The sequence below is a fragment of the Pelophylax lessonae genome, assembly GCF_965119305.1.
Source record: "Pelophylax lessonae genome assembly, chromosome: 2".
NCBI lineage: Eukaryota > Metazoa > Chordata > Amphibia > Anura > Ranidae > Pelophylax > Pelophylax lessonae.
This window is the reverse complement of record NC_138769.1, coordinates 123,147,502-123,160,668: the sequence shown is the minus strand read 5'-3', so window position 1 is coordinate 123,160,668 and position 13,167 is coordinate 123,147,502. Positions and strand designations below refer to the sequence as shown.

At 44.4% G+C, this 13,167-nt stretch overlaps 1 protein-coding gene across 1 annotated transcript in view; it reads left to right on the top strand.

The window, feature by feature from the left end:
- The window catches only part of TAOK1 (TAO kinase 1), a 254,292-nt gene that overhangs the window by 83,904 nt on the left and 157,221 nt on the right, over positions 1–13,167 (top strand). The window contains exon 3 of the mRNA XM_082244852.1: positions 7,479–7,706. Coding sequence (XP_082100978.1) covers positions 7,575–7,706 — 132 coding nt within the window. The 5' untranslated portion in view covers positions 7,479–7,574. The remainder of the gene's footprint in view (positions 1–7,478; positions 7,707–13,167) is intronic.

Below are 13,167 nucleotides of genomic sequence, written 5' to 3'. Positions count from 1 at the left end.
GTGTCCTACTCCTGTAGGGGGCAGCATAACCCAATGGTCAAGAAGATTCTGGAGCTGGGTCGGTCCATGAACATCAGATAAAAAGATTTTACGGTAAGTCAAAAATCCAAGTTTTCAAGTTCTACTTATTTGCTTTTTTGTGATACCTCTTTGTAAGTGATTTGCTGCGGCAAACTCTGAAGCCAGGTTGACAAGTGTGTTGCATTTTTTGCTCGGTATACCCACATTTTTAGACCCGCTCCCATTGACCTTTTATTAGAATGATGAACTTTTATGAAAAACCCCAAAGGCCTGCATTCTGCATCTGTGATGCGCTTTCTTGAAAATGCACTTTCTAATAGAGGTCTAAAGGAGCGTGCCTAAACCCGTGCTGCACCAAAAACCCAGCATTCACATGTGATCCCAGCCTAAGTTAATCATTTATTGGTTTTGATTGTTGTGTATATGCATTGCCTCAAGCCAGTATGCTCTATGGAATCAATTACCTGCATTGTTTAGTGAGTCATAACAAGCTTTCACCAGCGCCACCACATTTTCCTACCTTGTAAAAGGCTATAATTGGAAGGTACAATCAAAGGATGTGTCCCGTATTCATTTGAGAGTGGTATAGAACTTTGTTCTCAACTGATACTGGCCACAAGGAAATTTTAGAATTTTTAACAGCGCTTGCTTAAATAAGTTGAGAATTTAAAGTGTACAAACCTAATGATTGTGGCCTATTAACTTGATCGTTTTTTTCAAAAAATCCTTCTAAATATTACAATTTTTTTTATTTTTGTAGAAAGTAAAAATGATCTCCCTTTTTGGCTTGGTGGCTAAAGATTCTAATTGCTGCATTAGTTGGTGAAAATTAAATATATGCCTGCTACAGTGTAAGCAGGTAAAACAATTGTATCTCACAAAGACTGCTTTTATCTATGGACAGTTGCTACAGGAGCCACTTGGACATGACCAGAGTCGTAAAAGCAGTTCACAACCAGTTTGTTAGGAAAATACAGCTGTAAGTTGTTAAGGGGCAAAATGAATGATTAATAACCATGTAACAGTTGGGTAACTTTCTCCAAACTCTACATTGTGTTTCTAAAAATGTACTTTAATTTGCTAGAGAATTTCATTGTTGGCATCAAATCATTTAAAAAAAAAAAAAAACATTCCTAGGACCCTCCAATCAGAGCTTCTGATGGAATTAATATGTGAATATTGTAGAGGTTACAAGTTGCAGTCTTTTACTGTGGCAGGGAATGATCTAGTGGGGTTTTTTAGGCCTTACTTATTTTTTTTTATGAGCTAAAAGTGCAGCTATTGCCCATAGCAAACATATTTTAGCTGACATTTACTTAACACTGGTTAGAATAGTCTTTTTTTTCAACCATGGTGCCCAGGCACTCTGGGATGCCTTCAGGTTTCTTCGGGATTGGATCAACCATAGGTCTCCATAGGATATTTGTCACTCTATCTGGATGATGATCGGACAACCTGCACTCGGAAGAAAATTGCAATTAATTTCAAAATTGAATGTTAAAAGCAATTTAATTTTGAGCAAAAACCACATTCACTGTGAAAGTTTGAGCGAAAAAAGTTTTCGTTTTTGCTGTTTTATGTAAAACTATTTGTTTATTTTTATCTTTCGTTCATTGACGGACACAGCTTCTGTCCTTCTTGACCATTGGGTTATACTGCCCCCTACATGAGTAGGACACTAGGCAGTAGAAACGTCTGGCTACACCCAGGGGGTATACTCCATCTCCCTGCTATAGTCACTCAGTTTTTTCTGCCTAGTAAGGACCTAGTTCCTTGCTGGGATCTTTGGTCCTGGCAAAAAGTTTTTAGATTGTTAATTTTTTCCTCCCAGATTTTTCCTGTGAGATCTACTATCAACTGCTGGACTGGGTGACAGGCTGGAAAATCTAGATCCAGTACTCACCCCAGTCTGGCCAGCGAGCGGAGACCTCAGCTCCACGCTAGGTTGGTCTCGATATAGCCCCACTGGACGGGGGCTGGCCCTGCGAGTTAAACGTCTTGCGGGGGCGCATACGACCTGGCCTTGGCCTGAGTAGCAGCGGCGCTATCTGGAGATTGGGGGGGGGGGTGCCACCAGAAACTAGACGATCGACTGTGCTGGGGGGTGTGGAGTTGTACCTTGTGGGGGCTCCTGCTATGGCCCCCCACCCTGCCTAGATCTGTCCTTGAGGCCAATGTGCCAATTTTGGGTCCCTGTATACCTCGTGGCACCGTCATTTTGTTGTAGCCTGTGTATTCCTATACATGGTGGCCATGTTTGTGTAGTCCAGGCCCCATTTTATTGTGGGTGACATTGCAAATAGCGTCCATGACACCGGAGCCCTGTGGGCAGCCATTTTGGTGATGGGAGCCCCTCTTTATCCCCTGGTATTTACTCCAGGTTCCTGATCGCCGCATGTGTAGTGCAGCTTCTCCTGGTGGTTGCAGGTGCCTGTGTCGGTGGGTGGTGCGTCTGGTGGGGGTCCTCTCCCTCTCTCTGAGGATCGCTCTGTGCCTTGTGCTTGGTGGCCAGGTGGTGCTGTCAGCGCGGTGGGGATCATCTCTTAGCAGTGTGTTACACTTTTTGTGTGTTCCCCTGGTGACTCATGGAGTCTTTGGAGTACATTTCCCCACCGGATCCCCTCTCTGAGGCTGCGGGGCCCTCCGGGTCCCAACCAACCATCAATGCACCGACGGTGGTCCTGGAGTCCCTTGTGTCCTGGATGGAGGCGGCTTGCAGGCGACAGGCTAGCAAAAAGCACCCCCCCCTCAATTGCCCTGCCTCATTTGACTCATCAGATCCTAAATTTGATTCGGCCGCCATTGATGTGGGTCACCCTTCTTGGTCTGCGACCACGCGCCTGAAATCCTCTGATAGTGAGGATGATTCCTCCACGTCTGCGACCGCGCATGAAAAGTCGCTGGTGGATGCACTGATTGTATCTGTTCGTGAGACTGAAGATGGGAGGACGCAGCTAATTTTGACAGATATGTCTCAAGAGTGGGGATGACCAAAGCGTCCCCATGGGTTTCTAAGCGCTTTACTAGGCGTTACCGCTATGAGGAGTCCCTTCTTAAGAAGTAGCCTGTTCCACCAGTGGTGGACCCTCCGGTTTCCAGGTTGAACTAGGCAACCATGTTTCCGGTTGAAGAGTCCCCGGCCTTTAAGGACCCGGCTGACCAGGAGGCAGAGGCTGTGGCCCGCACTATGTACTGGTTCAGCGATGAGGCTTTTAGTTCCCATTTACCTAGTGTCGCAAACTCTGACTGAGTGGGCTAAGCTCCTACGCCATGACCTGGAGGGAGAACAGCTCCCCCCGTGCCTTTACTGAGCTGGCGGACCAGCTGATCCAGGGGCTGCAGTTTATCTGTGATGCCTCCTTTTTATGCAACTCCTCTGATGGCTCGCCTCTCTGTTTTGGCGGTGGTCCTTCGGTGTGTCGTTTGGCTTAAATGCTGGTCTGTGGATCAGACTGCTAAAAAGGCCTTGACTGTTTTTCTCTTTGAAGATCATCGCCTGTTTGGAGCTACCCTGGATGACATCATTAAAGGTCTCACAGGTGGGAAGAGTACCTTCCGCAGGCTACTGAGGGCAAGGAACCTCGTTGTAGACGTGGACCTTCCTTTTTGGCTCATAAGGAGTTTTTTTTCATCCCTCTTGGGTGACTGACAAAGGCTTGAAGCCTTTCAGGGCCACCTCTGGTGGATCCAAATGAACCTGGTCTGGCAAGCCGAGAGCAGGCTTCTCCAGATCTGCGGACAAGGCTCCTTCTGCATGAAGGTGCGCCGTCACCCGTATCAGGGGTGGGGGGACTTCTTCGCTGGTTTCCGGACCCGTGGACTTCCCTGGTAACAAGACAATTGGGTCCACAAAGTCGCTTGGTCTGGCTACAAGATGGAATTTCGCTCTTATCCCCTGGCAATGTTTTTTTTCCTTCCAACCTGCGTCTCTCCCCAGACTGGTTACAAGGTCTGTTTGGGGCTGTACAGGACCTGTTACTTCAAGGGGTGATTGCTCCGGTTCCGACTTGGGAACATTTTAATGGTTTTTACTCAAACCTGTTCAGTCCCCAGAAAGGAAGGCAAAGAATGTCCTACCCTGGACCTGGCGTTACCATTTGGTTTCGTCTTCTCTCTCGGGTCTTCACAAAAGTGTTGGCTCCGGTGCTAGCCTTGCTACACCAATGGGTTACTGGGGTACTTGGACGATCTCCTTCTGCGAGTGGAGTCTCCTCCTGCTCTGGTGGAGAACCTGGAGATCACAATATGAACTCTGCAGGAGTTTGGCTGGATTCAGAATTTTCAGAAGTCTGCCCTGGTTCCGTCCACAAAGCTGGACTATTTGGCCCTCACTGTGGACTCGGACGTAGCCAGAGTGCTCCTTCCTCTGGACAAACTCCTTTCTTTGGTGGCATTTTAATCATCTCTGCGTTTATTTTTGGCACTATAAACAAAAAACGACTGTCAATTTAAAAAAAAAAAAAAATACCACAATATTTTTTACTTTCTGCTATAAAGCATAGCCAATAAAAAAAAAAATGTAAAAAAATCTAAATTTCTTTCAGTGTAAGCCAATTTTACTGCTACATATTTTTGGTAAAACCCAATAAGCGTATATTGATTTTTTTGCGCAAAAATTACAGCGTCTACAAACTATGGAATATATGTAGATTTTTTTAATAGTAATGGCGGTGATCACCAACTTATAGCAGGACTGCAATATTGCGGCGAACAAATCGGAAACGGACTCTTTTGACGCTTTTTTGGGAAGCAGTGACACAACGGTGATCAGTGCTAAAAATATACACGGTTACTGTACTGACACTAGCTTGGATGGGGTTAACCTCAGGGGCGATGAAAGGGTTAACTGTGTGCCTATCTAGTTTTTTAGTTTAGTGTGGGAGGTGCTTTCACTAGGGGAAGGTATGAATCTGTGTCCCTGCTTTGCAGGCACACAGGATCCATGCCTTCCTTACTGACAAAACGGCAATCTGCCTTGTGTACATAGGCAGACTGCTGTTCTGCCTGTGTACCGAACGATCAGCGCATGCTGGCAGACATCTGCTGATCAGCTCCTGATGTGTAGCGTTACGGCAGCAGTGAGCTTCCAGCAGCGCGCACTCGCGCCAGCTACTCGGAAGTGCAGGATCACTTCTACTGTATATACGTGATCCTGCTATAGGGCAGTCCACAAGTGGTTAAAAGGTACTGTGAATGAAAAAAAGGTTGGAATATCAAAAAAAAAATTTTGACTTTCTATTAGCGCCCCAATTCCTTGTAAAGCTGCAAATTTGATAGTAGCTGTACAAGTGAATATTCAATTTCAAATATACAGCCAGTGTTGTGAAAATAATAAATCTATACATTTTTAAATATAGGTTTTTCTGTCCTCATACACAGAAAATGTGAGTCAGATCACAACCTCACTTTGAACCCTGCTGGGTAATACAATTGATATCTAAAAAAGGCTTTACTTTGCAGGTGAAAAAAACTCCTTGTGACTTGCAGTGTTCTAGAGGATGAAAGAATCTAATTGTTTGGAAAGTGGTAAAAATAGTTCTGTTTTGTTCTTAGATCTGTATGTTACCTACTTAATTTAAAGTGCATTTGAAAGGTCAGAATTTTTAGGTCTTATATTTTTTTTTGCCGTGCTCTAGCAGTATTTTTTAAAAAAGGCTCTTGCAGTAAAAATGTTAGTGATAATAAAGGTAGAATTACAAAAAAACAAAAAAAAACAACAAACGTTCTATTGTTATATTTACCTGCTCTGTGCAATGGTTTTGCACGGAACAGCCCAGATCCTCTTCTTCTCAGGTCCCCTGCCAGCTACTGTGTGAGCCAATGAGGAGAAAGACCTGAGAGTGCCACTACCCTCATGCACATCGCTGGATTAAGATGGGGCTCTGGTAAGTATAAGGGGGTGCCAGGGGGAAGCTGCACCCAGAGGATTGTTACCCTTAATGCAGAGAATGCTTTAAAGAAAAAAAAATGTTTTTGAGGAGATGGAGAACAATAATTACCGGGAACAAAAAAAAAGCTACAGTTAGTTTACCCTGAGGCCCCGTTCACACTGGGGTGACGCTATTTGCCGGGGCGACCTCATAGGTCGCGGCGCGCTGCTCGCACCGTGACCTCGGAGCGGCCGGGACGGACTTCATAACATTGAAGTCCTATGCAGGTTGCTCCGGGTCGCCCCAAAGAAGCTCCGGACCCTTTTTCTAAGTCGGAGCGACTTGTGTCGCTCCTATTAGAACGGGTCCGCAGCTTCTCTATGGAAAGTGACCTACGGCGACCTGTGAGGCGACCAGGTCGCCTGACAGGTCGCCCCAGTGTGAACGGGGACTCACAAAGTTATTTGAAAACATTGCTGAAATAGAAAAACAGGCATTGTTTTGGCCACATCTGGGTCTTAACAATTAGGCTGCATACACACCGGTGTAATAAAATACTCCTATCTACCCTGGATCTTACTGCCAGGAGCTGACAGAAAAATGCAGCTTAAAAAGAGGCAAAAATTATTGGAAGGGAGATATTTCTTCCCTTTTATAAGGAAGATTGAATAGAGCAGGGCCCTAAACTGGTGATTTCCTCTAAGGACAAATTAATCCAAGTTAAATTCCTTCATCGAGTGTACTATACTCCTATATGGCTTCAAAGGATGTTCCCAGAGCTGGGAACCCCTTTGTCCCCGCTGTAAACTCCACCCAGGTTCATACCTAAATTTGCTCTGGGCATGCCCTATGGTTAGGACCTACTGGCAATTTTTGATTAAATCAATCTTAGATTAGATCTTACATTATTTCCCACTCCTTCCTTAGCCATATTGGGACTCTCAGATGATGAGCGGCGCTCACACCATTCTAAACTTCTCATAGCATATCTACTATTTTATGCCAAAAAATAAATTCTGATGAAATGGTCCTCCTTAATCCCACCGGTTTTGTCCTCTTCGGAGGACATGGTGAATGCTGCCCTACCCTTGTACAAAACTGACTTGCATGAAAAGGGGATGCCATTAGAAATTTGATAAAGTATGGTCCCCTTGGACCCTGACTGGCTATACCCCCCCCCCCCCTTCTCCTTTATTTCCCCACATTTTTCTCTAAACCTGTCTTGCTATGTCCTTGGAATAGAGATGATTTTTCCCTCAGGATAAGAGGATTCTTCCCATTGTCACTGTATTTTACTGTGTAATGTATGCATGTTTGCCATTTCACAATGCAACGGTATATCTGGTAAAAATGGTGTGAAGCCTTGTAATAACCGATCAATGTTTTCCATTATACAGTATATGCTGGCAATTTTCTTTCACACTGTGCATTGGCGTAAAATGACTTTATCGTGTTAATTAAGGTTTATGTACATTACGAAGCACAAGCACCATAATAGTTGTGTACAGGGAAAAAAGTGACCTTTTTAGTTTAGTTTTCTTGCTTTTTTTTCACTTTATTTTATGGTCTTTTATCCTTTTCCCATAGTTTCCCATGCTGAAGAGGACACATTCACACAGATGAACCAAGAGAAGAGGCAGCTGTGTAATCCTAGATAGTTAGACGGCAGACTGCTCAAGCAGGATGCCGTCAACAAGTCGAGCTGGAAGCTTAAAGGACCCAGAGATAGCAGAGCTCTTCTTTAGGGATGACCCAGAAAAGCTTTTTACCGACCTCAGAGAAATCGGTCATGGAAGTTTCGGAGCAGTTTATTTCGTAAGTCTTTTTTTAATTAAAGTACCCAGATTTTAAAAAGATGAAAACCTGTGGTGCCTTCTGACACATTGAATTTTTTCCATAAGATGGTGATTATTCATATATCTTGTATTTGCTTTCCCAGCTGCTTTGTATCCATCGCATATAATCATGTGGCATACCTGATATCTTTGTGCATCAAATACAGACCTAGAATACTCAATTGACATGGATATTTCTGAAAGCATCCATTTAATACTGCATGTAATCATTGATGTGTACTCATAATATCCTTAATCTGTACGCTGTAGAATAGTGAAGTCCGATATATAAAGTATTCTTTTACCTGTGTAGCTTGGCTGTCCTGAGAAAGGCAGGGCTTTGTTTTCTTTCGTGGATTTGGCCTGTGTTCATATGGGGGCATGAACAATGATACATTGTCAGAGCTGGGCAGTCAGTAGTTACTATGTACCTAAACATAGTATCTTCCATTTTGTAAATATACAGAAGAATACATGGACCCTTCAAGCAACTACTCCTGTGGGATCCTGCAGGGGCCAGGCACCTGTGTGATATTTTCTGTTTAAAACTAGTATTGTGTGATCCAAGTACGATGAATTGGTCAATAGGCTGTGTACTGTGGTACAACAGAGACAGGGACTGACTTAGTATTTCATTTAAACAAGTTTAAATTAGAATGCTGTAGCAGTCTTTTATTGAGCCACCAATCTTTAATTCTCGTCGACTCTAGTATCATTCAGCCCTCTTTAAAGCATTTGTTACCCTTTATAAAATAAAAAAAATAATACTGATCCTGTTCCCTTAAAGCATGTTATACAGCACAGTGCTTGTGCTGTGTAATTTGGTCCCTTCTATAACCTAAAAAACCTTGCTGATCCTGCCAGTTTCTGCCCTCCCCTCTGTACACTAACCATGGTGTATCATGGATTCTGAACCCTGACACTGTGGTCAGTGTATGTGCCTCCTGTCATCTGCAGCCCTGCTCCCTGCTCTCCTGTGTCCTCTCCCCCCTCCCTTTCCTGTCAGCTCTGTGTCACGGCCCGCCCACCCCTCCTGCTGCTCAAATAACTGTTGATATGTTATATAATCCTCTTTGTCTCCTAAGCCTGTGAAAATTGTGAATTGTACCATTTTATCTCTGGCTGAGGCTAGGGAGGAAAAGGAAAAGTCCCAAATCTCCTTCTAGTTGCCGTCATCTAGTCCTGGGATATACTACAGTCCAATTCAGGCAAAGAGATTATAACTCTGGACTAGCTGCCACAGACAGGTACCCATACAATTGAGAGGTCGGCTTCTCTAGACCTGAAATGCGTAGGATAGCTTCCAACTCTGAATAGGAGAAGGAAATTGGTTTACCCAGAAATTGACACCTGAAGGTACCTAAAGTGGTAATGTGTCGGTAAATTACATTTAGATATAGAGAATATTAAAGGGAGACAAATCCAAATTACTTAAAATATGCTCCCTTTTTTTAATTTTTTATTTTGCCCAGGCTTGTGGTTCGGGGTTGGAATAGAAGTGTAGGAGAGTGAGATTAAGCCAGAGAGGGGTATGAGGGAGAGGGTTCCATAGCTGCCCCCACTTTCCAATGCCAAATGGTGGTGTGCATGCAGCAAGCAACAGGATGAGGGGACTTCGGTCCCCTAAATAGCAGGTGTTGTAAGGCCCCCAGAGACTGCACTATTGCCAACTCCAGAACTATCAAGGGGTTAGTTAGATCAGGCTGAAGCCACCAGTGGGCCATAACAAGCTGCATTGCCAAAAACATTTTTGAAACAGTCGGGCATGGCCAAACCCCCTCCATTGACTTGTCTAGTAAGGGTAGTATATTTGTACCTAGGCGTTTGAGATCTCCATAAAATATGTCAAAAAAAGAAGTTTGAGTGAGTCAATGCAGGAGCCATTGTGGGGAATTCCTAAAAATATATGTGAGTTTAGGAAGTACCTACATTTTGAGGAGATTAATGCATCCAATCAATGAGAGTGGAAGGTTGCTCCATGCCTTTAGCTTAGTTCTGATTTCAACCAATACCTGATCCAAGTTGTTTTTTTATGAAGCCTTTACTCTGTCTAGATGCCACAATCCCCAAATAAGTGAATCGCTCAACCCACTGAGGCGGACGGGCAGGAGAGGAGGTGGACTTGGCTCCCTCATCTACTGGAAATAGTAGTGACTTATGCCAATTAATTCGTAGGCCTGTGAAGGCCGAGAAGCTGTTCATGACCTGAAGAGCTCCCTGTAGAGAGGTGGCGGCATCATTAAAGAACAACAATAAATCATCAGCATATAATGCTACCCTCTCCTCCAACCACCCCACCCTATAAGGCCACAGATCTCTGGGGAGACTTAGGGCTTCAGCTATGGGTTCCATGGCAAGGGCAAAGAGGGGCGAAGAGAGGGCAGTCCTGCCTTGTACTCCTCAGCAGTTGGAAAGGAGCAGATACAAGGCCATTTAGCCATTTAACTGAATACTAGCCAGGGGGCCTGTGTACAGTTTTTGTATCCAAAGCTATGAAACGCAGTGGAAATCCCATCCTCCTCATTACCTCCCACAAATACACCCATTCCACTGTAATAAAGGCCTTCTCCATGTCTAAGGTGGCAATCGTTCTAGTACCTTGGTTTTGGTGAAGAGCGTGTATATTAGGAAATAGCCTGAGAATATTTACATCTATAGACCTGCCCGACCTAAATCCTGTTTGGTTGAAATCAACCAGAGATTTAACGACCTTGTTTAACCTGATGGCTAGTAATTTTGTGATGAATTTCAGGTCACAATTTGGTAGAGCAGTGGACGATAGCTTGGGGTCCTTAGAGGGTTTAAGTATGGGTACTATGTGAACCTCTTTCATAGAAGGGGTGAGGAGCCCCAGAACAAGCAGGTTTTATATAAATACACAATGTTAACAGGCGCTTGATCACATATCGAACCAAAAGTCCATGGAGTTAAAAGTCATTAATGGCACAGGGGGAGAAAAAGTCCACCATGTAGGGCAGCCATCCAGAAACCAAAAGCCAGGGGTTCCACAGGGCTAAAACAAAGACAGACAGAGGCGCCTCTAAGTGTAGACTTTATGCAACAGGTTTAATGAATAAAATTATGCACTCACGTTAGTAAGCATATATTCATGCCCATAAAACAAGGTTCCAGTGTGGAGAAGTGTACATCATCCGGTCATGGACATCCGTCCTGACCCAGCCAGCCACTCCTATAGTGGACACCCTGGCATTAGACTGGCTTTCAGAATCTGAAAGGGAACTACTAGTTGCTGACATTTCTCCAGAAGAAGTCACCCTTGCAGGGCCGGACTGGCCTACCGGGAAATTTCACGGTAGGCCGGCAACTATACAACTATAGGGGTGACCCTGGCTGGGTCAAAATTTGGCAGTAAACGGGTGGTGTACAGATCAGTGTAATAATTGGTGAATTCCGCCAGGGTGTTGTCCTGAGAGGTCACTACATCTCTGATAGCAGTAAAGATTTCTGGAATAATTGTAACAGGCCTGTCATTTTTGGCCAGCAGTGCCAATAGTTCAGTCGTGGGAGTAGATGAGTATTGGGCAGAGGCACTCTCCACTCCCATTTGCAAGGTGGAGGTGAGTGTTTCCTGCTCGGCCTTAATAGCAGCTATGACGTAAACATAGTGACACCTACTGGTTGCATTGAATGCATCCCAAATTACCTCCGGAGAAGAAAACCCAACATTGTGTTCCCAGTACTCCTGCATCTGGGGGAGATACGCTTCTGTGAAGTTTTATGGCTAGTCCATTTAGGCTGTAAGCGCCATAGGGTGCGATTATGCACCTTCTGAACGCTTATGTCCAGTGTCAGGGGACTGTGGTCAGATAGACGCGAGGGGAGATAGCAGGCTTCCTGAACCTCACTGAGGAGAGCAGGATTGACAAAGGTCAAGTCTATCCGGGAAGATGTTTTAAACGTGGCAGAGAAGCATGAATATGCCCTGTCCTGGGGGTGCAACCACCTCCGCGCCTTAGTGAGGTCAGCTTCCCATGACCAGGTAACCAGATCAGAGCTGAAATAATTAGGGGGTGTTAGTACCGTATCCTCCACCTGTAATATACGTGCCTCTGCTTCGGACAGCCAGAAGCGGTATTTCTCCATTAATGTTGTATAAGGTGGCTGTTCGTGGACAGGGAGATAATTTTAGATGTCAAAGCTTCCTTGCAAGATGAGATGGCAGCCAGCAAGTCAGCAGAGGACACCGCGTCCCCCAGGGCTGCAGGCTCCGTCTGTGTGCTCGCGGAGGCTTTGGAGGTAGAGGAAGCTGGCGCAATCCAGCCAGATTTCGATTTTCCAGGGGACATCGGGGAGGACGGGAGTAAGTGTAGCCAATGGCACATCCACAGGTCTAGAGGATTAGGAGGCAGAATAGTCGGTCTGCATAGACAGGATGAGGAAGAGGATCAAAGTCCAGCGGAGCTCAGCCACTGCATGTCTTCCTCAGTTCAGATTCGGTCACGCCCCCTAATATCTGCAAACAAAATTAAGGTTTCCTATTTAGAATGAGCTGTCAGGTTAGTAAAACAGCGATATTGGAACCGATTCAATCATACAGTTTGTAGTGTAAAGATTTGCAAAACAATGGGATAAAGGAATATTCCTGAAGTTTGTTTTATCTCATGGTTACTGTGAAATTGTGTGAATGCATGAATACAGTGCATGTTAGCTTGCAGAGCTTGGATTCATTGAGTGCCGGTTCACATTTCTGCGATCACAGAGATTGCATGTAATTCGGAGAGCACTGCTCCTAAAATGACATGCGATCTCTGTGCGGTGCAAATTCAGCCATACAGTTTGTATGGCTGAATTCGCACCGCAATCGCACCCAACTCGCACAGGAGCCTTTTTCTGGTCCGCAGCAGAATCGGATCGCATGGTAGTTCACAGTGCGATCCGATTCTGTGCGAACTTTCAGATCGCACTGCGATATGCGATCTGATCTGCGGGTGTCGTTAACATGTAATTGACACCCCCAGCGTATCGCATATGGCAGTGTGAACTGCCAGGGCTGCGGATGCGATGCGGGAACACGCTGTATATTCGCAGTGTTCACGCATCGCAGAGATGTGAACCGGCACTGAATGAGTTTACCAAAAATGTAAATATTGCAGAATATACAGCCTCATGCTACATAACTAAGCTCCATTTCATGCTGAAAAAGCTAAATTAATAATGTATCTTAAATAGATAATTATCTTTTTTTTTTTTTTTAATCAATTATTTTTATCTACCCAGACTACTACAATTTTATTCTCTAGTGTGTCTGCTTTTATAATGTGTGGGGGTTTTATGTAATGTTCAGGCCTAAAATTATTTTTTAAATGTGTGCGAAAAATGCACAAACTGCTCTGGCTGTGAAAGGGTTAAATGATAAATTCACCTTTTTGATAACATGTTACATGTTCCACCAGTAAGCTTTGTTAAAAAAACAAAAAAAA